Genomic DNA, 22612 nt, shown 5'->3' with positions numbered 1-22612 from the left:
GGAAGGCTGCCAGGGAGCCTTAATCAGGCCAGTGTTTGGAATTTCATAAATGCTCCGACTTTGGGTACAAATTGAACATGAAGAACAATACGGAGCTGTTTTCTTCCTTCCTCTCTCGGCTCCCCCTCTGCCCTCTCCCTGGCCCATCCAGCCTGCCCCTCTCCCCCCTTGGGTCCTGAATTCCTCCGCTCTGGCTCTGCGGGGCGCTTGCTGCCTGCGCTGGGACCTTGTTGGTCTTTGCCACGTTTAATTTTTTATTTCTCTCTCTCTCTCTCTCTCTCTCTCTCTCTCTCTCCGTCCACTTCAAGACCACAGGCGGAGCGGCGGCCGGAGCCAGGACTCGGCGGAGGGGCGGGACGGGCAGGTCCCGGAACAGTTCTCGGGTCTCCTCCACGGCTCCTCCCCGGTGTGTGAGGTGGGGCAGGACCCTTTCCAGCTGCTCCCCGCCACCGGCCAGAGCCACTCGGAAGGGCCGCCCGCGCAGGGCACCTGCCACGAGGCCGGCATGCAGCTGGAGGAGACGGGTGCACACGCCGCTGGAGGCTCCCCGCCCGGGGGCCTGGACCCCAGTAAGAGAGGAGGCCACCTGGCGGGCCTGCCCCCCGCCAACAGCCAGCCGCACCCCGAAACTTTGACTCCCACGGCGCCCCCACACCCCGGAGGGGCCGAGGAAGAGGGGGACCGCGGCGGGGCCAGGAGCCGAGCCCCTCCCACCGGCAAGCCCAGAGCTGAGCTCAAACTCAGCCGCAGCCTGTCCAAGTCAGACTCGGACCTCCTGACCTGCTCTCCCACGGAGGACGCGGCGATGGGGAGCCGGAGCGAGTCCCTGTCCAACTGCAGCCTCGGGAAGAAGAGGCTGGAGAAGTCGCCCTCCTTCGCCTCGGAGTGGGACGAGGTAAGGCTGCGTGACGTCACAGGCTCCCCTGCGAGCAGCTCCCGGGACCACGTGTGGGCCAGAGCGGCCCCTGTCTCCTTCGCACCGTGACCGGGCGGCTCCGGCAGCCGGGAGGGAGGCGAGGCCCGGGCAGCCGGGGCCGGGGCTCTCCTGTCGGGATCGGGAGAGCAGGTCCTCCCTGGTGCTTTGGGTCCAGTGGGAGGCCGGAGGCCCCGGCACAGCAGGGCGAGGGGGAGGCAGTTCTTAGAAATGACATGCTGTTTGGAAGCATTTGGATCCTGTCAGCCCCACTGAGAGAGCCCCGCTCACCCTGACGGTGCCCAAGGAGGCCTTCAGGAGGGAGCGGGGAGACCCAGTTAGCTGGGAGGGCCGAGGAAGGGGTCCCCGGGGGGCTCTCCCAGCCTCTGCTCCCTCCTGATGCCTCCCCGGCAGAAGCCCGGCCAGCCCGCACTCCCAGGTTGCTGTGGCCCCGGGCACGGTGGCTCAGGGAACATCAGAGAGGAGAGAGCGTTCCCCCTGGGGCCCAGGTTTCTTCATAACCCCGTACAGAATAGTTGGCAGTATGTCCCGGAATGCTTCTCGGTGACCCATGGCATGTCTTACTGGGCAGAAGAATGTTCCTCAGACTGGTAAACACCCAGGGAACGTCCAAGTGCTACCCTTGCGGGCTTCTAGCCGGGGCAAGTGCGTCTGTCTCCTGAGAACGTTTCAGGAGATGAATTTAGCTCTCCGGGAGGAGGGGGGTGGTACAGCTGACATGTCCATTTAAACAGCCTGGGGGCCGAGGGCCCTGCCCATCCTGGTTCCGGGTGCGGCTGCAAAGTTGTGTAAACCAAAGCTGATCCTGTTCCGATTCCTGTGCAGGGGTGAGGGTGAGGGGTGGGGGTGATATTCTTCCCGCACTCATCTGCAGATAAGAGGGGGTTGGGGCTGTGGGGCCAGAGCCCTGCGCGCCAGGAGGCCCTCGCTGTGCCCAGCAGCAGCGTGTGGCGAGCCCATGTGGGCGCCAGGCCGCCACGTGCTCTGCCTCTGTTCTCGAGACGGACGTTGACTCATTCACAGTCAGGGACAGAGAAGGCGATTGTGAGGAGTGTGGTGTGCTCTGAGCCGGCAGGACCAGTGAAGAGAAAACAAGTCCCTGGGGGCGGGGGATGGGGGGCTGACAGGTGTGAGGGGGAGGAAGGGCGCCCCCAGGAAGATCACAGAGAAGTGGGGCGTGATGCAGAGTGAAAGAGTCAGCGATTAAAGCCAGCGTGAAGCTGGGGGGGTGGAGGTGGAGAAAGGTCCCTGGGAGCCAAGGCGTGGCTCAGGGACACAGGGGCCCTTGCACCTCTGTGGCTGCAGCGTTTGTGTAGGGGGGAACCAGAAAGAAGGATAGAGAGTGAGGTTGGGACCAGATCTGAGCTGGCCTTGAACTTGAGTCCGAGATGCGAGTATTTGATCTGATATCGAGGTGCTGCCTCTGAGTCCTCCGAGTGGGCTTGAGACAGCCTTCCCACTAGTGAGTTAATCAGCTCTCCTCTCTGACCCCATCTCCTGAGCGTGCCCCCCCGCCAGAGGTCCCAGGGCCAGGTGGCTCTCTGCAGGACGCTCCTGCTCTGCTCATGGCAGGCGGCATTGCTGCACAGCCAGGAGCACCACGATCTGCTCCCTGAGGGGAAGTCGCTGAGGCCCATTCCAGCTTCATTGAAGTCGGCTGTTTGGACTAATAAGTCAGTTGTCTCTTGGCATCTTAATGAGAGGAAGTTCATAGGCTGATGTTTCCTTTGCAGGTAGAGATCGCAGGTCTGCAGAGTGAACCCAGGGACCGTTCAGGGTGTCCTGGGCCCATCTGTCGTCTGGCCCAGAAGCACTGTTACATTTTAAAGTCGAAAGAACTCAAGATAATTGAGGTGTTATTGGACATAATTCAGAAAGTTGAACTTGGATTTCATAGGAAACATTAACAGGCCCCCTCCCCTTTTTGTTTATGTGAGAGGAGGTTAGATAGTGAGACAGACTATCACATGTACCCTGACCGGGATCTACCTGGCAGACACCATCTGGGACCGATGCTCGAATCAGCCGAGTTATCCTCAGCACCCGGGGGCTGATACTTGAGCCAACTGAGCCACTGACTGTGGGAGGGGAAAAGGGAGTGAGGGGGGAGAGGGAGGGGAAGAGAAGCAGATGGTTACATCCGTACACTGGGCCAACGCTCTATCCACTGAACCAGGGGTCGGGAATCTTTTTGGCTTAGAGAGCCATGAACGCCACATATTTTAAAATGTAATTCCATGAGAGCCATACAATGACCCGTGTATGTTACACATTATCCAATAAAAATTTGGTGTGTCCGGAGGACAGCTGTGATTGGCTCCAGCCACCCGCAACCATGAACATGAGCGGTAGGAAATGGATTGTAATACATGAGAATGTTTTATATTTTTAACATTATTTTTTTTATTAAAGATTTGCGAGCCAGATGCAGCCATCAAAAGAGCCACATCTGGCTCGTGAGCCATATGTTCCCGACCCCTGCTCTGAACCAACAGGCCAGAGCCTAACAGGGCCCTTTATGTATAACCCTCAACATTGTTTTTGAATCCTATTGCACTTGGTTTTTGTGGCTATCTCTATCTAAAGAGAAGCTTCAGAAGTGTTCCGTTGCTGGTTGGCCTTAACCCCAGGCTTTGGGAGACTGCTGTAGAAGAGCCCCTGACCAGCCTGCAGGCTGCTCGTGTGTCTTGTGTTCGATGGTGTTTTACTGTCGTGACTAGATCCCAGGAGAAGGCTGCTGTCTCGTCCGGGCCGGGAGGCAGAGAAAGGCTGGGGGGCCCGGGCAGCTGTGATCCCAGCACCCGAGGAGTTGTGTGTGTGAGCTGGCCAGGCCGCCCCTGGAAGGTGGGGCAGGGCGCGCGGGGTGCAGCCGGGAGTCAGCTGGTGAGCTTGGAGCCCCAGCGCCACCAGCTCTGCCACCTCCACCCTGGTGCCTGGAGGCCCTGGGAGGCCTCCGAGCTGTGACTCCTGCTGGTGAGATCCGTGGTTCGGAGTTGTTTTCAGCAATCAGACGGGTGCCTCACAGAGTTCCAAGTGTGCAGAAAGTAGCACGTGAAGAGTGGGTTAGTACTGTGCCTGGAGCTTCGGAGAGTGAGAAGTGAGGCCTGCAGTGTCGGGGCTGGAGGGGGTCCGGTGCTGGTGGAGTGACCTCCTGCGCGACTCTGCCCCACCCCAGACCTGGACGAGCCCGCCTGGCTTCTGGAGGCAGGCCAGGCGCCCCCCAGTGTTCCCTGAGGAATGAATGAGCCTTTCAGCCCAGCTCCCTGAGAGAAGAGAGCTTACAGAGAAATGTACGGCCCTCTCTGAGGTTTAGTCTTCAAATGTATTCTACATGCAGTAGTCCCCCACTTTCCCAAGAGGGGGGACATGTTCCAGGAGCCCCAGTCGATGCCTGATGCCATGGATACTAACGACCCCTATATACACCCACCTACGCATACCTATCATAAAGTTTACTTTAAAAATTAGGTACAGTAAAAGATTAGCAACAATAACTCATAATAAAAAATAGGGCAGCTATAGGCCCTGGCTCGTTGGCTCAGTTGTAGAGCGTCGGCCTGGCACGTGGAAGTTCCAGGTTCAATTCCCAGCCAGGGCACACAGGAGAAGCGCCCACCTGCTTCTCCACCCCTCCCCCTCTCCTTCCTCTCTGTGTCTCTCTTCCCCTCCCGCAGCCAAGGCTCCGTTGGAGCAAAGATGGCCCGGGCCCTGAGGATGGCTCTGTGGCCTCTGCCTCAGGCGCTAGAATGGCTCTGGTTGCAACGGAGCAACGCCTCAGATGGGCAGAGCATCGCCCCCTGGTGGGCATGCAGGGTGGATCCCGGTCGGGCGCATGCGGGAGTCTGTCTGCTTCCCTGCTTCTCACTTTAGAAAAATACAAAAAATATATATATATAGGACAGTTATAAAAATACATTGTAATAAAAGTAACATCTTTATTTCTCAAAACACCGCACTTAAAGGAAGCACGTTACGGCTTCCCTTGGGCACGCCTCAGTTGCCAGCATCACCAGCTCTGTGCTTTGGGGCCTCCAGTAAGTAAAATAGGGTGATCTGAACTCTGGGGCGGCAATCCCATGAACGTCAATCTGATAACGGAGAGGGCTGCCCTGTGAGGAGATGGACAGGACAGGCGGGGAGGGCCACAGCGTGGAGTCGCTGGGGGGAGGGGCAGCTCACCTGCTTGGAGGGACGGGGCGGGGCAGTGTGAAGTTTTCATCACGCTCCTCAGAACAGTGCGCAGTTTTAAACTAACGAATGTTTTTTTTCTGGAATGTTTCCATCTAATAATTTTTGGTGTAGTTAACCGTGGACAGCTGACACCACAGAAAAGCAGGACTGTGGAGAAGCAGGGGACTACTATGATGGCCAGCTGTGGCTGCCTGACCGGTTGTTTGGGACGATGTTTTATGCCTGGGAACGTTCTCGGCTGATAGACACGAGTCCCTTTCTCCAAACACAGACTGCTCCTTAGAGATGGTCGGCGCAGCCCTTCTTAATGACCCTGACGGGACACCTTCTGAAGGCTAGCCTGGTCAGAGTGGACCTCTGAGATAGTGTCCGTCAGTGGCACAAGCATTCTCCGTTTTCTTTGGTAACAAGGAAGTAATAGTTTGTGCTGTAAAAGTGCTCAGCATAAGAGGAGATCTAACTCCAAGCTCTGTTCTCCATTCTCCTCAAAGCACTCTTGGTTGTCTTAATGATCCCTGGGCTTAATAGAAGTGACGCTGAGAAGCTGTACGTAAATAAAGCTTTAAACGTGTACAGATAAGGAGTGGGAAGATCGTCTGCCTCTCTCTACACATAGTTAACCGGGGTGAACATTTGTGGTATAGGCGGAGCCCGGGTTACGAACGAGAGGTTCTGTGGGTTCTTAGGTTGAATTTGTTTGTAAGTTGGAACAGGTGCATTTATCTATCAAACGCAACCTAGATGGGTGTTTGTCTTCACATAGTATTTATTTTTACCTTTCTGTGCATATAAATACTTAAAACACATTCAAACCAACAGAACTTATCTTGTTTGTAACCCGGGGGACTGTTTATATATCCAAATTTGGGGTCTGAATATATATATAGACTTATTATTGGCATTTCTGACCTAATTGCTGCCTGTTGGGGTGTGTTACCAGGACAGTGTGAATAAGGTCTGGGTTCAGATCCTCATTCTAAAAGGTGTGGTATTCTGTCAGTCCTCCAGCTGTGCCTTAAGGTTGGTCTGTGGTTTAGTCTCTAGCTGTTGGACCCCATGCGGGGCGTTTTCCCTCAGCCCCTCACCTGAATTCCCTGCCCTCCCCCCACCCCCCCTTCTTGTGTGCCGGAGCCAATCAGTGCTGGTCGGCGCCAGTCAACAGGCCAAGGAAATCGTGGCTTGGCTGTGTCCCCCTGCTGAAGACCACCAGCTCCTGGGAGGGACCCTCTTCCAATAGCTGGGTTCTGCTAACCAGCTCAGTGCTTCCAGCTGGGACAAGCCCCCACCCCTTGCTGCTGTCCCTGTACCCTCCCCAAACCTAGGTGAGGAACCCCTTTATCCAGCTCGTTTAGTTCCCCAGTTTGAATGTGCCGTCTCTTTCCTGCATGGACCCTGAGCGGCCCAGATATTTTTAGCACTGAGACCTTTCTGGCTGGCTGAGTGCCAGAGCAGTAAACATGGCTCCTGCATGGAAATTGTGAATTAATCTTCATTTGCAGATGAACCAGAAGGTGTAGGTATTCAGTGTGCTGGGAAGCAGGAGAAATTCATCATTTAACTGGAAGCCTTCCCCACTCCCATTTATAGGGGGGAGCCTGTTCTTTTTCCCACCGAGCCGGCAGCGGGGTCAGGGTTACAGCCTGTGCTCCTGAGTCCCGGCTCCTGGGTGGGTTTTCTCCTCTGTCCCCGCGTTGTCCGACACACGCACGATACACACACAGCGGCGGCGGCGGCAGCAATTAATGTCTGAAATAAATACCTCGTAAAAAGAACAAACATAATGTCCTGGTCAGATTGCGGTGTGAGTGTATAAACTGTCTGTGGGGTGATAGGTCTCTCATCTACCTGCCTCTGAACGGGACTGGAACTTCTGACAAAGGAAACCACACCGGCTGCTTGTCTACTTAGCATAAACGTGTGAGTCGTTTAGAACTTGGCTAGAGGCTGAAGTGATAAATCTTCTGTCGTGTAATCGGCTTTCATAAATATTAAAACAAGTGGGAATGAATGAAGAGCGGGGACACGCTCCGTGGGCGTCTTGTACAAGCCGAGAGGAATTCCTGGCCAGGGATTTGGGGAGTGCCCCAGGTTTATCTGAAGTGGTAGCAGAGGGCATCCTCAGCTCCGGAACCACTCCATGGGAGCCAGGTGGCAGTGGTAGAGGGGACCCCCCTTCCAGGCCAGGTCCCCACACCCCTTCCAGCAAGCTGCCCAGTGGGAGGCATGATGTCATCAAGAGAAGAGCTGATTGGTTCAACTCCACAGAGGCTGGGGCTGCTTTTAACCCCTTCAGGGTTGGGCATGCAAGAAGAATGATGTAGATACTAAAATGAAAGGATCTGGGCATCCGAGTTTCCACCAGCAGTGGCTAGACCTTGTGCAGTAACCGTTGTTCTTTACTATGTAAACAAGCTTGCTGTGTCGTCTTTTTGCTGAGCTGTCTTCCTCTAAACAAGAGAGTGGTACTCCTACCTCTGGGACAGGTGGGAGCTTGGAGTAGTATCTGTCTGCTCGTCCCAGAACCTCTAACTCTCCCTTGGTTTTAAGTGGGGTCTGTGAAGATTGAGATTTTTTTTTTCTATATTTTAAAAATAATTTCCTTTATTCTTTTGGAAGTCCTGAATAAACAACCCTGGCCTTTCTGCCTGATAAATCCAAGTGTATTTTGTTAGCCTGGATAATGTATATATATGTGTGTGTATGTGTGTGTGTGTGTGTATGTGTGCGTCTCCATGGCCCTGAAGCCAGCAGAAGAAACGTCATCTTATAAATAAGATGGAGTCGGTCTGGCTCGCAGTGAACTGGGGATGCAAACGCTGTTGGGTTCAGCCCCTACCACCCCCCACCCCCCATGGAGCCTCTCTCTAACTGGACAGCATGCTGGGAAAAGGGGGCACCTTGGACCTGGCCTGTGGGGGTGCCCTCACTGCCTCCACCTCTTCGTATCTCATCATGGGAACCTGGGAGCCTGGCTCCTGTCTTTTCTTTCCTTCTCTCCCTGCTTCTCTCCCTGCTTCTCCCTGCTTCTCTCCACACGCTTCTCTCTCTGCTTCTCTCCACGTGCTTCTCCCTGCTTTTCTCCCTGCTTCTCTCCCTGCCTTTCTCCATGTGCTTCTCTCCCTGCTTCTCTCCACGTGCTTCTCCCTGCTTTTCTCCCTGCTTCTCTCCCTGCTTCTTTCCATGTGCTTCTCCCTGCTTCTCTCCCTGCTTCTCTCCATGTGCTTCTCCCTGCTTTTCTCCCTGCTTCTCCCTGCTTTTCTCCCTGCTTCTCCCTGCTTCTCTCCCTGCTTCTCTCCACGTGCTTCTCCCTGCTTTTCTCCCTGCTTCTTTCCATGTGCTTCTCCCTGCTTCTCTCCCTGCTTTCCATGTGCTTCTCCCTGCTTCTCTCCCTGCTTTTCTCCCTGCTTCTCTCCCTGCCTCTCTCCATGTGCTTCTCTCCCTGCTTCTCTCCACGTGCTTCTCCCTGCTTTTCTCCCTGCTTCTCTCCCTGCTTCTTTCCATGTGCTTCTCCCTGCTTCTCTCCCTGCTTCTCTCCCTGCTTCTCTCCATGTGCTTCTCCCTGCTTCTCTCCCTGCTTCTCTCCTGCTTCTCCCTGCTTCTCTCCACGTGCTTCTCTCCCTGCTTCTCTCCACACGCTTCTCCGCTTCTCTCCCTGCTTCTCTCCATGCACTTCTTCCTGCTTCTCCCTGCTTCTCTCCCCGTTTCTCTCCATGTGCTTCTTCCTGCTTCTCTCCACGCTTCTGTCCACGCACTTCTTCCTGCTTCTCTCCACGCTTTTCTCCACGTGCTCCTCCCTGCTTCTCGCCACGGCTTCTCCTGGCTTCCTCTTTGCTCCCTTCTGTCATGCTGCTCATCCCGCCTCTTTTTTTGTTTCTCCTTTCCCCCCTGTGCTCATTCCCCCCTTTTCACCCGTGCTTTTCCCTCTCTCTCTACTTTCTTATCCTGCCCTTCTCACTTGTCTCCCTTTGCGTGCTCACGCTCCTGCGGCGTGGGGAGAGCCCTCTCTAGCCTTCCTCAGCCTCCTGCACCAGGAGGGCTTCTCTTCAGTTTCTCTTGAACATGTTTCTGCTCGGGTGGTGTGAGTGGCCTGCTCGCCGCCAGGCCACCACCCACACTGCCCTGGCATAAGCCCACGGGTTCCCCTTGCCTGGACCGACACACACCGGCAAGCGCCGTGGAGGGATTTAGTGGGACTTGTGACGTTGCTGGCAAGATGAGAATTTCCCTTTTCTTCCTTTATTTTGTTTAATGGCGATTTGTAAACACCAGACCAAGAGCTTGGGTGACAGTGAATGTAGGCAGATATATGAGAGGAATTTTATCTGTATTCCACTGCATACAGAGGCTGAGAATAACAGAGAGTTTCTGAAACATTCTCTGCATACTTTGGTTCTGGTTTTGTATCTCTCCTTTTTCTATTTTTTTAATAGTAACGGCATCAGTAATATGTAGACTGGGTGATCGTATGTCATTTAGGACAGTGGTGTTCAACCTTTTTACACTTGGGGGCCAGTGAAAATAGAATTCTTTTGGGAGCTGCTAAGGCAGAAATCACCCCAGAGCATAAGCAGATTTGACTGAGATCATTGGCTAGATCATCTTCGTACAGTATGAGCGTGGTTAACTTTCCTAGACCGGCATGAAGTTTCTGGTGGAAAACACTGATTTAAGGAATGGTAGTTTTTTATCTTGCAAGGAGAACTGTTTTCACATAATGAGCAATAATAACAAATTGATGCATGTTTTTATTATAATCATTCATTCAGTTCATTTGTCCAGTACATGCTGTGTTCCAGGCACTGTTCTAAGCACGGGGGATGAGCAGAGAACGAAACAGGAAAAGAACTAACAGGCTCTGGCTGGTTGGCTCAGGGGTAGACAGTAGCCTGGCGTGTGGAAGTCCTTGTGTGTGCATACTTGTGTCTTTTGTGCATACTTGCACATGTGTGTTTATGTGTGTGTGTGCGTAGTTTCTGTGTTGCTTCATGTGGCGAATTACCTTATATCTGGGTGTCCAGCTGGGAGTAGGGTATAGATCTCAGTGAGCCGTGTCCAGGGACAGGGGTTGCCCGGTCCGGGGTGTCCAGCTGGGAGTAGGGTATAGATCTCAGTGAGCCGTGCCCAGGGACAGGGGTTGCCCGGTCCGGGGTGTCCAGCTGGGAGTAGGGTATAGATCTCAGTGAGCCGTGCCCAGGGACAGGGGTTGCCCGGTCCGGGGTGTCCAGCTGGGAGTAGGGTATAGATCTCAGTGAGCCGTGCCCAGGGACAGGGGTTGCCCGGTCCGGGGTGGCGCTCACAGGCCTCGGTCTGGGGGGGGGTCAGGGTGCCACGTGTGCCGCCTCTCTTCTGTCTCTCTTCCCAGTACACCGGCCAGGGGACCTGCTGCTGGCCACTCTCGCCCTCCTCGTCCCTGGCTCACGTGGAGCCCTGGGCGATACAGCAGAACAAGCCGGCCTCGTTTTATACACGTAAGACAACTTAGTTCCTATGGTTTTTTTCCTCCTAGAAATGACTGGGACCCAGAGAAGCCTTAATTTGTTTAGAGATCTGCTGTGTGGTCAGTGGCCAATAATTGCCCGGCCAGATCGTAAGGGACAGGGTTCTTATTGTATAAGGCCCAGGAAAGCAGTTCATCTGGACCTCACTTGGGTTTCCTTGGGAACCTGTGACCCTCAGCAACAACACAGAGCTCTTTCTTGGGCCCTGGTATTGTGCCAGCACCCTCAAAGAGGTGAACACCCGCTGGCTCAGCCCCGTGTGTTTGTGGGGGGCCGCCCCCCCCTCCCCCTGAGGCTTCCTTTCCTTCCCTTTGTCCTGCTCTCTTCCCCGGAGATGGCCCTGCTTGAAGCCGCAGTGTGGGCAGGAACACTGGCCCGCCGACTGAGGGCAGGGCAGGCCCTGGGCGAGCTTCCCGGGCCTCCTGCTCCTGAGCGCTCCTGACCCTGCCTCTGCGCCACGGGCTACCTGTCCATAACTCGGGCGCCCGTCTGTCTGTCTAGACAGGTGGAAAACTACCTAAGCTCTAGGGGCCTGCAGATGACACTGTCTGACGGTCTGTTCTTGTCTGTCCTGATGTAAACAAACAGGAAACCCTTGTAAACTCAGTGGAAATGATGTGGTCTTTGTAAATATTTCCGTTCCTCTCCATGTTAGAGTTAGTTATTTTGAGCAGAACCGTCCAAAATACTCAGGGGGTGCCTGTGTCTGTGGGTGTGGTGGAGGACAGGCGCACTTAAAGGGTAGGAATTAACCCCAAAGTGCCTGTAAAAGGAACATTTGTCTTAAATAATCTTCATTTCTAACTGGAAATAGAATTTTCATACTCTGGGGATTTTAAAAATGCTGTAATGCCCAAATGTGGTTGAAATTTAAAAAATACCAAAGAAATTATTTTTTTTTACATTTTCCCTGTGTCTGTGTCCCCCAACACCCAGCTCCTCGCACAGTTTTCTAGGTCTCCTTGCAGAAGCATCCTGTGATATATTAGCCTTTCAGACAGCAACTGTTTTTGGTTTGTTTGTTTTTAAGATAAAGGGGCTGTGTTATATTATACATACTGCTCTGAACCTCGCTTTTTTCAGTTAATATTTTTTGAAAACCATTCTAATTAACTACATGAAGTTTTTATAGATAGATAGATATAGATATACTTGACAGAATTCCATGGTATGGGTATACTGTTATTTATTTGAAAATTCTCTCTAGGTGGACGATTTGGGTGCTGCTAAGTTTTTACTGATTAAAGGTTATGCTGGGGCCCCGGCCAGTCGGCTCAGCAGCAGAGCATCGGCCCGGCGTGTGGCCGTCCCACAGGCCCCTCTTACAGTTGTTCAGCTGTTGAGCTGCACTCGGCCCTCCTGCCCTGGAACCTTCTGTTTCTTTGCCGGGCAGCCCAGCCCCCTCCCCCTGCCCCCCCCCCCCCCCCCCCCCCCCCCCCGCGACGTGTGCTCAAACCGCTTCGTCCTGGCTGTTCTCTGGATGCGTCCAGGTCATCGGGTCCTCTTGAAGTTGTGTGACATCATTACAGACTGCATTGTACATCGTGGTGAGATTTTTCTTGTGCCATGGCACCTGGTAATGAATGCTTCCTCAAGGAGTTTGATGTGCCTGCCACTCTATCCTGAGCAATTAAAGGGATCAATCTGTAAGTGAGACTAAATCAGAGACCCTTCCAGAGCCCCCCCGCCCCCATGAGGAGGCCGAGACCGAGAGGTGCTTGTCGCCCTGTGAAGCCCGCCTGTGCTTCCCGCCTTGGAGCTCCGGCTCAGCCTCTTCCCGGCGGGGACCCGAGTCCGTGCAGGTCTTCCCTGTGCCCGTCACAGAGCAGTGACGGCCTGTTCGCCACATGTCAGCGTCGCCGTCTTCCTCCGGGTCCCTGAGACCTTCTCAGGCATTGTAGCGGCTCTGGGACGCACCATGATGTGAAGATGCTTCTGTACAAGTTTCTCTTTCTTTTTCTTTTTTTCATTTGAAATCGATAGGATCGATGAGAACTGGGACAGCCTGTGTTGTGTAAATGAGCCCAAGCCTGGCCCAATGAAGGGTGCAGCAAACCCTCACCTGCCTGTGCCCCTGACTCTCCCTCTTCTCCCACCCCATCCCGGTCCCCGAAGTCTCCTCCCAGAATCCCTCCCCTCCCCTCCCACCGTCCCCCTCACCTGCCTGTGCCCCTGACTCTCCCTCTTCTCCCACCCCGTCCCCGAAGTCTCCTCCCAGAATCCCTCCCCTCCCACCGTCCCCCTCACCTGCCTGTGCCCCTGACTCTCCCTCTTCTCCCACCCCGTCCCCGAAGTCTCCTCCCAGAATCCCTCCCCTCCCACCGTCCCCCTCACCTGCCTGTGCCCCTGACTCTCCCTCTTCTCCCACCCCGTCCCCGTCCCCGTCCCCGAAGTCTCCTCCCAGAATCCCTCCCCTCCCACCGTCCCCCTCACCTGCCTGTGCCCCTGACTCTCCCTCTTCTCCCACCCCGTCCCCGTCCCCGAAGTCTCCTCCCCGAATCCCTCCCCTCCCCTCCCACCGTCCCCCTCACCTGCCTGTGCCCCTGACTCTCCCTCTTCTCCCACCCCGTGTCCGTCCCCAGTGTCTCCTCCCAGAATCCCTCCCCTCCCACCGTCCCCCTTACCTGCCCGCTGCCGCCTCCACCGGCACCCTCCGTAGTCCGCTTGCCTCTGGGCTTCCTTCTCCTCTAGTCCACCTCACTTCTGTTCCTGAATATTCTGTATACCTCCCCTGACTCGGAACCGTTCTTGGTGCCCTGTGGCTGCAGGACAGAGTCCAGATTTCTTAGCCTGGAGTTCATGTCCTGCAGAGAACGAGCCTAGGGTCCGGCTTCTAACTTACCTATCCCCCCGCTTTCTCACTTACCTGTTCTGTTTCTCTGGCTTCGGCCGAAAGAAAACCCACTGTATTCCTTGACTCGGTGGTCTATAACTTTTCTCTATGGGGATGACTTTCTCCATTTTTTAAAAAAATTTATTTTAGAGAGAAAGGACAAAAGAGAGAAAAACATCGATTTGCTGTTCTACTTACGGATGCAATCATAGGTTGATTATTTTATGTGTCCTGACTGGGGATCGAACCGATAACCCTGGCACACCGGGATGCCGCTCGAACCAATTGAGCTACCCAGACAGGGCGTATTTCTTTTGGTTGACATTCCACCCTTCTTTGAAGCTTGCTGATTCATTGATTCATTTGACACATTTTGTTTTGAGAAAGCACGGTGTGCCAGGTAGTCCTAGTGCTGGGCATACAGAGGTGAAACAGTAAACAAAATAAACACCCCGCTTTTGAGTTGAGGGACTGAGCATTTACAGAAAGAGACAGATATTAAACAGGTACAAGCAAATAAAAATACTGTCACTAACAAAAATTGGGCTTGTGGAGAAAAAGAGCAAAGTGCGGTGAGAGGTGAGAGGTGGGCCAGGACCCGCTGAGCTTGCAGTGGTCAGCCCAGTCAAGAGTAGTGGGTCCGGGGCCCCGTTCCGGGAACGGAGGGTGTCCAGTTCCTGACACAGAACCTGTCCCCCGCCCCCCAGATCGCAGGGGCGGTTCCTGCAGCAGGTCCCACCGCAGGCACTGTGTGGGCCCTCCCACATCGCTGACCTTGTGCGCGGCCTGTCTCCCTCATCAGATTAGAGACCTTTCAAGGGTGGGAATCACAGTTCAGTTTCACAAGCCCATAGGCTCCCTGGCCCAGCATGATGCACTTAGAAATGCTCGGATGATTAAGGACCTCAGAAGGACGGTGGAGGCCCCGAGTCTCTGAAACGCCAGGGTCACTCCACAAAGAGCTCCAGGCTTGGATTGCTAAAACCTCGCCATGCGTGGGCATAGGTATCTTTCTTTTTCTTCTTGAGGGAGTTGACAGTAATTACGTCTTTGTCTCGGTCTTGAATGTTTAATGTTTACTTTCTTCTTCATTCTCCAGTAATAAGTAATAGCCCTTTTATGCTACAAGTGAGGGGTTCTAGACAACATGTGGCATTATTTGCTCCACAGATGGGAGCTTAGGGAGTGTGGATTTCCGGAGAGGTTTATTGCTCATGTTTTATAGATTTCTCAATTTAACAGAGTAGCGCCCCCACCTCTACTTTTGTTAATTGAAAAGGTTGCTCTCCTCAAACATGCTGATGCAGAAAGGAGGGGTTAAATTTGACATTTAAGTGCTGATAGATGTTCTCAGTGAACTCCACTGACTGCCTGCCCTGCCCCCACACCTAAAACGCTACCCTCGATAAAGAACGTTGAAAATGGAAGCCGCTTTGGAAGTGACAGCTTTCTGCTTTCCCCTGTCCTGTATGTAAGTCAAGAGCAGAAATGGGTTTGGGCGGTTCTTGGCCTCTAATCTTTGAAATCAGATTGAGGGCAGAGAAGAGCCCACCCAGACATAGTGTCACACGGTGAAGATGTCAACCCCTGCCTGGGGAGCTCCATCTGTCTCCACGGGACAGGAGGACGCGGCTGCGGCAGAGCAGATGCGTGACCGAGCAGACCCCCGGCTGGGCCCGTGTGTTCAATGCCGTTCACAGGCTCTCTCAGCCGCGGAAGAGTTGGCGTCCCTGGCGTGGATGGTGCCGGCAGAATTGATTCAGCTAGAGGAAATTTTCCAAAACCCACTTTAAAAAAAATTAGATCTATTGCTGGTGATCGGAAATAAGGTCTTAATGAGTCTCCCCCGCCGGGTGTTAACCCAGTGCTCTGGCCGTGCCCCGGCTCAGATAGTGCTGTTTCTCCATGCCGAATTCCCCCGAAGGTTCAACTAGGTTCGGCCTCTTCTCATCCTGGGCAGCGGCTCGAGCACAGCCAGTTTCCAAGGCCAGAGCCTAGTGATGGATGTCTTTGTTTCACGGCTGACAAAGATTTCTGTATAACCCCCAGTCCCTCGAGGACGGAGAGAGATTGATCTCATTGAGGAGCGGGTCTGTCGGTCCTCACGCGGAGACGCCTTGATGTCTCTCTGTGCCCTGGGAGGGGTTCGCTCGTCCAGGTGGCCCTGGGCTAGCTGGGTGCGGCAGCCTGTTCAGGCCCGTTCCTGGGGCAGAGCGCCACTAACTGCTTTTGTGGAGTCAGCTGCGGTGTCGATACCCACAGTTCCTGTGGGCAGTCATTCCACAAAGCCGCAGCCCCTGGGTGTCGACCCAGCTTGTAAAACACGCTGTCTGCATCTGGGTGGCACTGGGCATCCCTACCGAGTCTGGGGCCCTGCCCTTGACTTGGTTTAGTTTAGAAAATGCTTCCTACTTGTGTTAATTAAAACACATTTCCAGCCTGACCGGTGGTGGCCCAGTGGACAGAGTGTTGGCCTGGGACGCTGAGGACCCAGGTTTGAAACCCCAAGGTCACCGGCTTGAGCAAAGGGTCACTTGCTCTGCTATAGCCCCCTCCCCCAGTCAAGGCACACACGAGAAAGCAATCAATGAACAACTAAAGTGCTGCACCTACAAGTTGATGCTTCTCATCTTTCTCCCTTCCTGTCTCCCCCCCCAAAAAAATAAAAAATACATTTCCAAGCCTTTGTCGGCTGAGCATGGCTTGAGCCAGTATCACGGCATCGTGTGCTCCCTCGTGTGTAACGTGATAAGCGTGTGTCTCTCCTGGGTGCTGACCTAGGAAAGGACATGCAGCATCGCGACGCGGCGGGGCGCTCAGTGGAGGCGGGCAGAGCACCGAGGCGAGCACTCCGTGTCCGAGGAAGGGACGCCCGAGCCCTGAGCTGAGACTCACACCGGTGACGCCACGGGACGGAACGGGCTCCGCACAGTGTGGTTCCCAAGTCCCAGCCTGAGGAGATGAGACACAGATGGGATATTAGACCAGGAACCGCTCACTTTACACGGGCTGCAGCAAGTGGGGGGGGGGGGGGGGGCTCGTCAATCAGCCCGTGAGCCCATGGAACTCGTCAGCTTAGGAGCCGCATCACCCGAGTGACCAGCCAGAAGGCCCTGGCCGCCCTCCCTGAGCCTCCGCCGCAGCTGACAGCCCAGTGCTTGATCAGCAGGTCGACGTTCGGTGACAGCGAGGTGCCAGGCATGGTGCTGGGTGTTGGGCGCAGGGGCCGTGGCTCCGGATTCTGTACCAGGCAGGGGCAGGGGCCTGTCTCAGCGATCGCCTCGCTGTTTTTACTGAAGTGTTGTTGGTTAAATCAACAAATAGTTGCCTCTGTGTGCTTTTATTTGTACTTCTGTGAGACTGAGAAGGTGTTTGCTGTTCCTATAGATAAAAGGCGTGTTTTTGTCTGTCTTGGCGTGGCAGGGACTCGGAGAGTACAGACGGTGAGTGCCCTGCCCGGCGCCCGGCGGCTGCCAGCACTGGGCTCCGCACCCCCATTTAACCTGAGCGCCACCTTGACACACCGGTCTTAAGGTTGAAGTGGCGCTCTCAGGTTCTCATCCACCTCCCACCTGGCCTTGTCCTGACCAGAGGTTGCCGGGGGTTTGGCCAGAAATCAAACAGCCTGGCTTCTCAGTCCCACGGTTGAGCTGTTGGTGATTTTGAGCAAATGGTGGTCACCTCTGGGCATTGGTTCCCCTGCCTGTAAAGTCGAATAACACAGGAGTGTCGCCTGCAGGTCCCCTGAGGAGTCGGAAGGTCGGCGCTCAGCCTGGGGACACCCGGGGGCGGCGTCGTTAAGAAGCGGAGGCTCCAATAAGCGGTGCGTGGGCGGCTGTCCTTCACAGATGGGCGCCCGCCTCCCCCGCGGCGCGCTGCTCTGCATGCCGAGCAGGAGAGCTGCTGGCGCGGGGCCATCCAGGGCTCGTTGAAACCCCAGTCGAGGAGGGTGTCAGGGCGCCCTCCCTCCCCGTGAGCGGTGCCGGTGTTCCCTTCAGCAGGCGGAGTGATTCAACGTCACGATGTATCTGGGAGGACCAGTTATGAACACGGATCTCGTGCTGGGTGCTTCTGCGTTCTTCAGTTGGTATCGTCCATAGTAATGACTGCCTTGGCAGCACCTGTAATTGGGGGCCTTGGCTGACGTGGGCCGACCAGCCAGGAGGACCTCGGGCTCAGGACTGTGGCCAGGGCTTCCCCGGGGCTGCCACCGTTGGCCCAGGGAGTGGCAGGGGTCTCACCCACGTGTCTCACCGTGCCGCCCAGACAGCCAGGCAGAAGGCTTCTGCTTCGAGCTATGATGCTGCTTCGATTTCACTGTGAAATGTTGGAGCTGGGCGTCCCTGGGAACGAGTCGCCTCCTTTACGAGTTAGTAAACCGAGGCTCCCAGAGGATGTGTCCGACCCACCTCGCACAAGACCTGTGGCCATGCCCAGACCTCTGTTGCCTGGTGACGTCTTTGGCACAGAGTGGGCACTCCTGGTTGCTGGAAAGAAAAAGAGCAAGCCCAGGTCTCCTGGGATTTGAGTAACAGCTTCACCTTAGTTTTGGTTTGAGCTGTCAGTATACCAAATCCGACTCTGGGTCGGCGACTGACCAGCAGCGTTCTAAGTTTCCACCAGCTTTCTCGAAACGAGACTGTCACGCTGCAGTCGGCAGCCTTGGAGGGTAACCTGGTGGTTGCTTCTGCCCCCCAGCGGTTCTCCCAGGGCGACTGCAGACAGCTGTGCCCGCCTCCCCTGGGAACTGGTTGGAGAGGTGCTCCCCAGACCCGCTGAGGGGGACGCTTTGTGGGGAGCCCGGCAGCCAGGGTGGGAATGAGCTCTCCTGGCTGTCCCCTTGCCGCTGACGTGTGACGCCCAGCTTCAAGGGCCGAGTCTCAGTGTGTCCCCCGGTGTGAGCACCGGGGCCTGAACACAAGAGCTCTGTGGGCCTGCACAGCACTAGTAACCACACACAAGTCAGCGCAGGTTGTACCTGACACGTTTAATACCTCCGTGGTGGTTTTTGTGCCAGTGGTAATTAGGCAAATGAAAAGCAGTTCGTATAAACGGCCATAAAGAGACTTACCCAGGAGTTACGTCGTCTCCCCTGTCCGCGCTGTGGGACCTGAGGGCAGCTGTGGTGCTGGCAGTGTCCACGTCCCGTCGCCAGTCCTGCTTCAGACTCAGACTCCCGCAGAGACGCCCTCGTGCATGTTGGGATCTGGCTCTGATTTCCTAGTTGTTGGGGTTCCCTGTGACCATCTTTCTCTCTTAGGTGGCATTCCCTCCCAGGGCAGGGTTTGGGTACACATAGTGTACTCGGGAGGTGAGCCCAGGAAGCACAGGAAGGGGTGTGGGGGAGTGAGAAGGAAGGAGAAGCAACAGAGGGCCTGTTATCCAGGGATCGCCACTCTGCACCCCAGGCTCGGCCTGCGGGGGACCCTGGCAGGGGGCCTCAGTTCCCCCACCCGACAGGGGAGGGAGCCGGGGTATTCATCAGCCACCTTGGGTTAGTCTGGGCGAGAGCTGCTCCCTGGAGGGGGAGGAAGGGCCGGCTTGACTCCCTGACTCTTCCAGTCCACCCAGGGTCCACCCAGGGTCCAGGTCTGGAGGGCTCCGGTGGCCCGAGAGAACCCTCAGAGCCTCAGGTGCTCGCAGTTGGGGACAGTCTGGTCAGCAGGCTTAGAAATGCTGACCACCGGGAGGATTGCACAGGCGCCGCCCACGCCAGACCCCAGCTGGGCTGCTCGGGCTTCCTGTGGGCCCCCTGCCCGCCACCTGGGGGGTCGTGGAGGCGCACCAGGACTCCCTCTGGGGCCTTATCAGGACAGACCTGCTGGGGGCCCTGGCAGGTGGGGATGTGGCAGTCAAGTATTTAGGGGTCACAGAGCAGCTGCCAAGGGTGGTGGCAGGAGGAAGGGGGTGCTGTGAGACGAGACTGGGGGTCTCGGCGTCTGAGCCAGGGAGGGGCAGGCCGGAGCAGACCAGCAAGCAAACCTGGCGTGAATGGCCGACATCAGCCCTGCTCTGGTGGAGACGGAGGGGAAGGCAGGGGATCTGGGCTCTGGTTAAAGGAGGAGATGGCGGAAGAGGAACTTATGCTTCTTGCCAGCAAAGTGACACGCCCTTGCCCCCAGCCCCACACAGCACGGTGGTCCTGCCCACATCTGTGTCCCCGTCTCTCCAGGCCCCCTGGGGTGGGTCTGTGGTGGCGTGGATGGAGGAACCAGAATCTCGCGTTCTTACTGAAATAGTCTTCAGCACAGTTTCTGCTCATCCATGAGGACAGCGGAAGGCTAAGGACAAGGCAGGTGTCGTGGTGATGCCGGCGGGTGTCGTGGTGATGCCGGCGGGTGTCGTGGTGATGCCGGCGGGTGTCGTGGTGATGCCGGCGGGTGTCGTGGTGATGCCGGCGGGTATCGTGGTGATGCCGGCGGGTGTCGTGGTGATGCCGGCGGGTGTCGTGGTGATGCCGGCTGGTGTCGTGGTGATACTGGCGGGTGTCGTGGTGATGCTGGCGGGTGTCGTGGTGATGCTGGCGGGTGTTTGGTCACCAGCTGCCTTTATTTGGGTTATGTCCACCCTTTTTCTGTACTTCAGTTACCCTTCTATAAAACAAAGGGGATAGTTTTCATGTTGACTCAAAATTTTTTTTCGTTATTCGTATTTTTTATTTGGAAATAATCTAGGTGCCCAGGAAGTTGCAGAAATAGCACAGAGAGGTTCTTTATTCAGCACGCCTCCCCCAGCCTCTGCTGTCGGCAGTACATCACGTAACCCTGGGGCCGTCTCGGAGCCGGGAAGTTGCACTGGCACGACCCTGGTCCCTTTTCTCTTGCCGTCAGTTTTGTGCGCACACATGCGCAGTGGTCCTGGGCCATTTAGTTCTGTGTGGTTTCCTGTAACCATGACAGTCAAGTTCTGTCATCCCAGGGGTCTCTCTCACACGTCCATCATGCTCGTTTTTATTAAAGTCCTTATTTGCCAATGATGAAAAACGGGCAACCTTTTACCATTCCCATTATCCAGTTGGGGGTGGGGAGGCTTACAAGCTTGTTGAGTTTGGGGACCTCAGCCTTGTGTCCCCTGTTGAAGTGGGACAGCGCAGTGCTCTACCCAGAAGCCATTTTCCTGAAAGAGGCGGGTGCCCGGGGTGCAGAGAGCTGAGGGTGAGAAAGCTTGCCTTTCCCTCGGGTCTGTTCCTTTGGAGTCAGCCCTCTGGGGGTCTAGTATCTTCACCAAGGGCCGCTCCAAGTCTGCCGCCGCCCCGACTGCAGCATCAGGGCGGGGCTCAGCGGAGAGGCAAGAAGCAGGGGTTAGCCCCTTGTTGCCCCCTTCGTGGTGGTGGTTAAGGTATCTAACCTCCCTGAGCTGTGGTTTCCTCACTGACAGGCTTATCTGGACAGTCTCCGCGGCCTCTGGTGGCTGCAGCTGTGTCTCCCTGCCCCGTGTGGCCTGCGCCTTCCTGTCCTCCGGTCCCACCGACGGTGCTCAGAGCCACAGGTCCCTGTTGGTCCCTGTGCCGGCTGTACTCACTTACTCCCACTTCTGAGAGCAAAGAATTAAAAAAAAAAAAAAAGAGGTTAGGTATTTCGTAGTTCCCAGTTTTGACTAAGCCATCCTGTTTATTTTCAACGACGTAGAAGCATATTTGAGATTCCGGTGCGTGTGTGTGAGCAAACACACCCACAGAGCATGAGCACAGAGACACTTGAGGAAAACGTCTTATTAATCAGTGTCAGTAAGCGATCCACTTCCTTCACTCTGGACTTACACTCTTTCTACACGGGGTCCTTTGTTGCTCAAGCGTCCAGTCCTGCACGAGGCCGAATCTTAGAAGATGAGGTTCCGGTACCTCGGTTAACAGTGGAGCAGGGGAGCTCAGCCTGTACCCCCTGACCTTGTGCTGTGGAGCCGGAGGGCCTCAGCACGCTGCCTCTTCACCCCTTCTTCTCTCCCGTAGACCTGAGGGGCAGACGCGCCAGCTCAGGCCGCGGCCCCCACGTCCCCCTCGCTTCCCCCAGAGCTCGGGAGGAAGGACAGGGTTGTCCTGTCCAGTTTTTTCTGACCTGATATAAGCACGGAGGCCCCTTTCAAGTTTGTGTTGCAAAACAGAAATGAGAAACAGAGGCTGGCAGAAATTGCCAGTAAATAGCCAGCTCTGGAGATGTTATGGAATTATTGGATGTACTGAATGTAATCGTTGCCCAGGGCCTTGCTTGAACATCCGTGAACACAGCCCTTTCTGGGCTCCCCTGACTGGCCTTTCCCTCCGGCCCCCACGCCCGTCTGAAGGGCCCTCGGCGCACACACAGGCCCCGAGAGAACAGTCCCGGGCAGGAATGAACACTCGCAGCACAGTTGAGGGTGCTCTGGCATGCTGGCGTAGGCGAGGCTGGAGCTAGCTTTTGCGGGCGGGCGGCCCAGGCTCCCCCAGGGCCGAGGTCCTCACGGAGGGGGAGGGCAGCATGGCCACCTCTTCTACCTTCCCCTCCCTGCGGGCAGCTTTTCTCGCTCTTCTGAGAAAAAGTGTGTACTCTTTCATTGCAACTTGCAAGACTTCCCTTGCCAGCGTGCCCCAGAGCGCAAGCCCACGGGGGCTCCCCGGGGCCGGCGGTCTCCTCCTCTGAGACTTGTTTTGAACCGGCGGCGTTCTTTCTGGTGATGCAGCGTGGCTGTATTTTTTAACATGCCGTTTAGCGCCATATAGGGAGTGGATTTTTTCAGGAGTCCCAGAAGGCGTGACCTTGCCCTGCCAGCCCAGTGGCATGCAGGGCTGGTGACTGTCCCTTTACCAGAGCTGTTTGTTCAGATGCTGGGTCCTTCCCGTGGGCCCCCACCCTCCGTCCTCCGCCCTCTGCACCAGCCATGGAGCCCCTGACCCTGGTCTCAGCTCCCAGAACCTATGGGGCTGCTTCAGGGACAGCAGTCTGTGCTCCTGGCCATGGAGACGAGGAAGAGAGCAGGCACCTGGATGCAGGACCAGGAGGCCGGCCTGGATGCTAAACTCAGAAGAAAAGCAGGAGGATGGGAGTGTTGAACCGCGCTGCTTTGGGGCTTTGGAGACCCGCCCTGTCCTGCTGCCTGGGCCAGGGGCGGGGCGCGCGGACCATTTGTTACTGTGGTTGAAATCATAACATTGTAAAACAGACTCTGGAGTTTAAGAAACAT

At 55.6% G+C, this 22612-nt stretch overlaps 1 protein-coding gene across 6 annotated transcripts in view; it reads left to right on the top strand.

Annotated features, from left to right (window-relative positions):
• The window catches only part of ANKS1A (ankyrin repeat and sterile alpha motif domain containing 1A), a 188685-nt gene that overhangs the window by 120639 nt on the left and 45434 nt on the right, over positions 1-22612 (top strand). For all 6 annotated transcript variants that reach the window (XM_066359608.1, XM_066359605.1, XM_066359607.1 and 3 more), the window contains one exon: positions 309-895. In XM_066359608.1, coding sequence (XP_066215705.1) covers positions 309-895 — 587 coding nt within the window. The remainder of the gene's footprint in view (positions 1-308; positions 896-22612) is intronic.

Source organism: Saccopteryx leptura, chromosome 1 (genome assembly GCF_036850995.1).
Source record: "Saccopteryx leptura isolate mSacLep1 chromosome 1, mSacLep1_pri_phased_curated, whole genome shotgun sequence".
Classification (NCBI taxonomy): domain Eukaryota; kingdom Metazoa; phylum Chordata; class Mammalia; order Chiroptera; family Emballonuridae; genus Saccopteryx; species Saccopteryx leptura.
The sequence above is the reverse complement of the archived record's forward strand: the minus strand, read 5'-3'. Positions and strand labels throughout refer to the sequence as shown.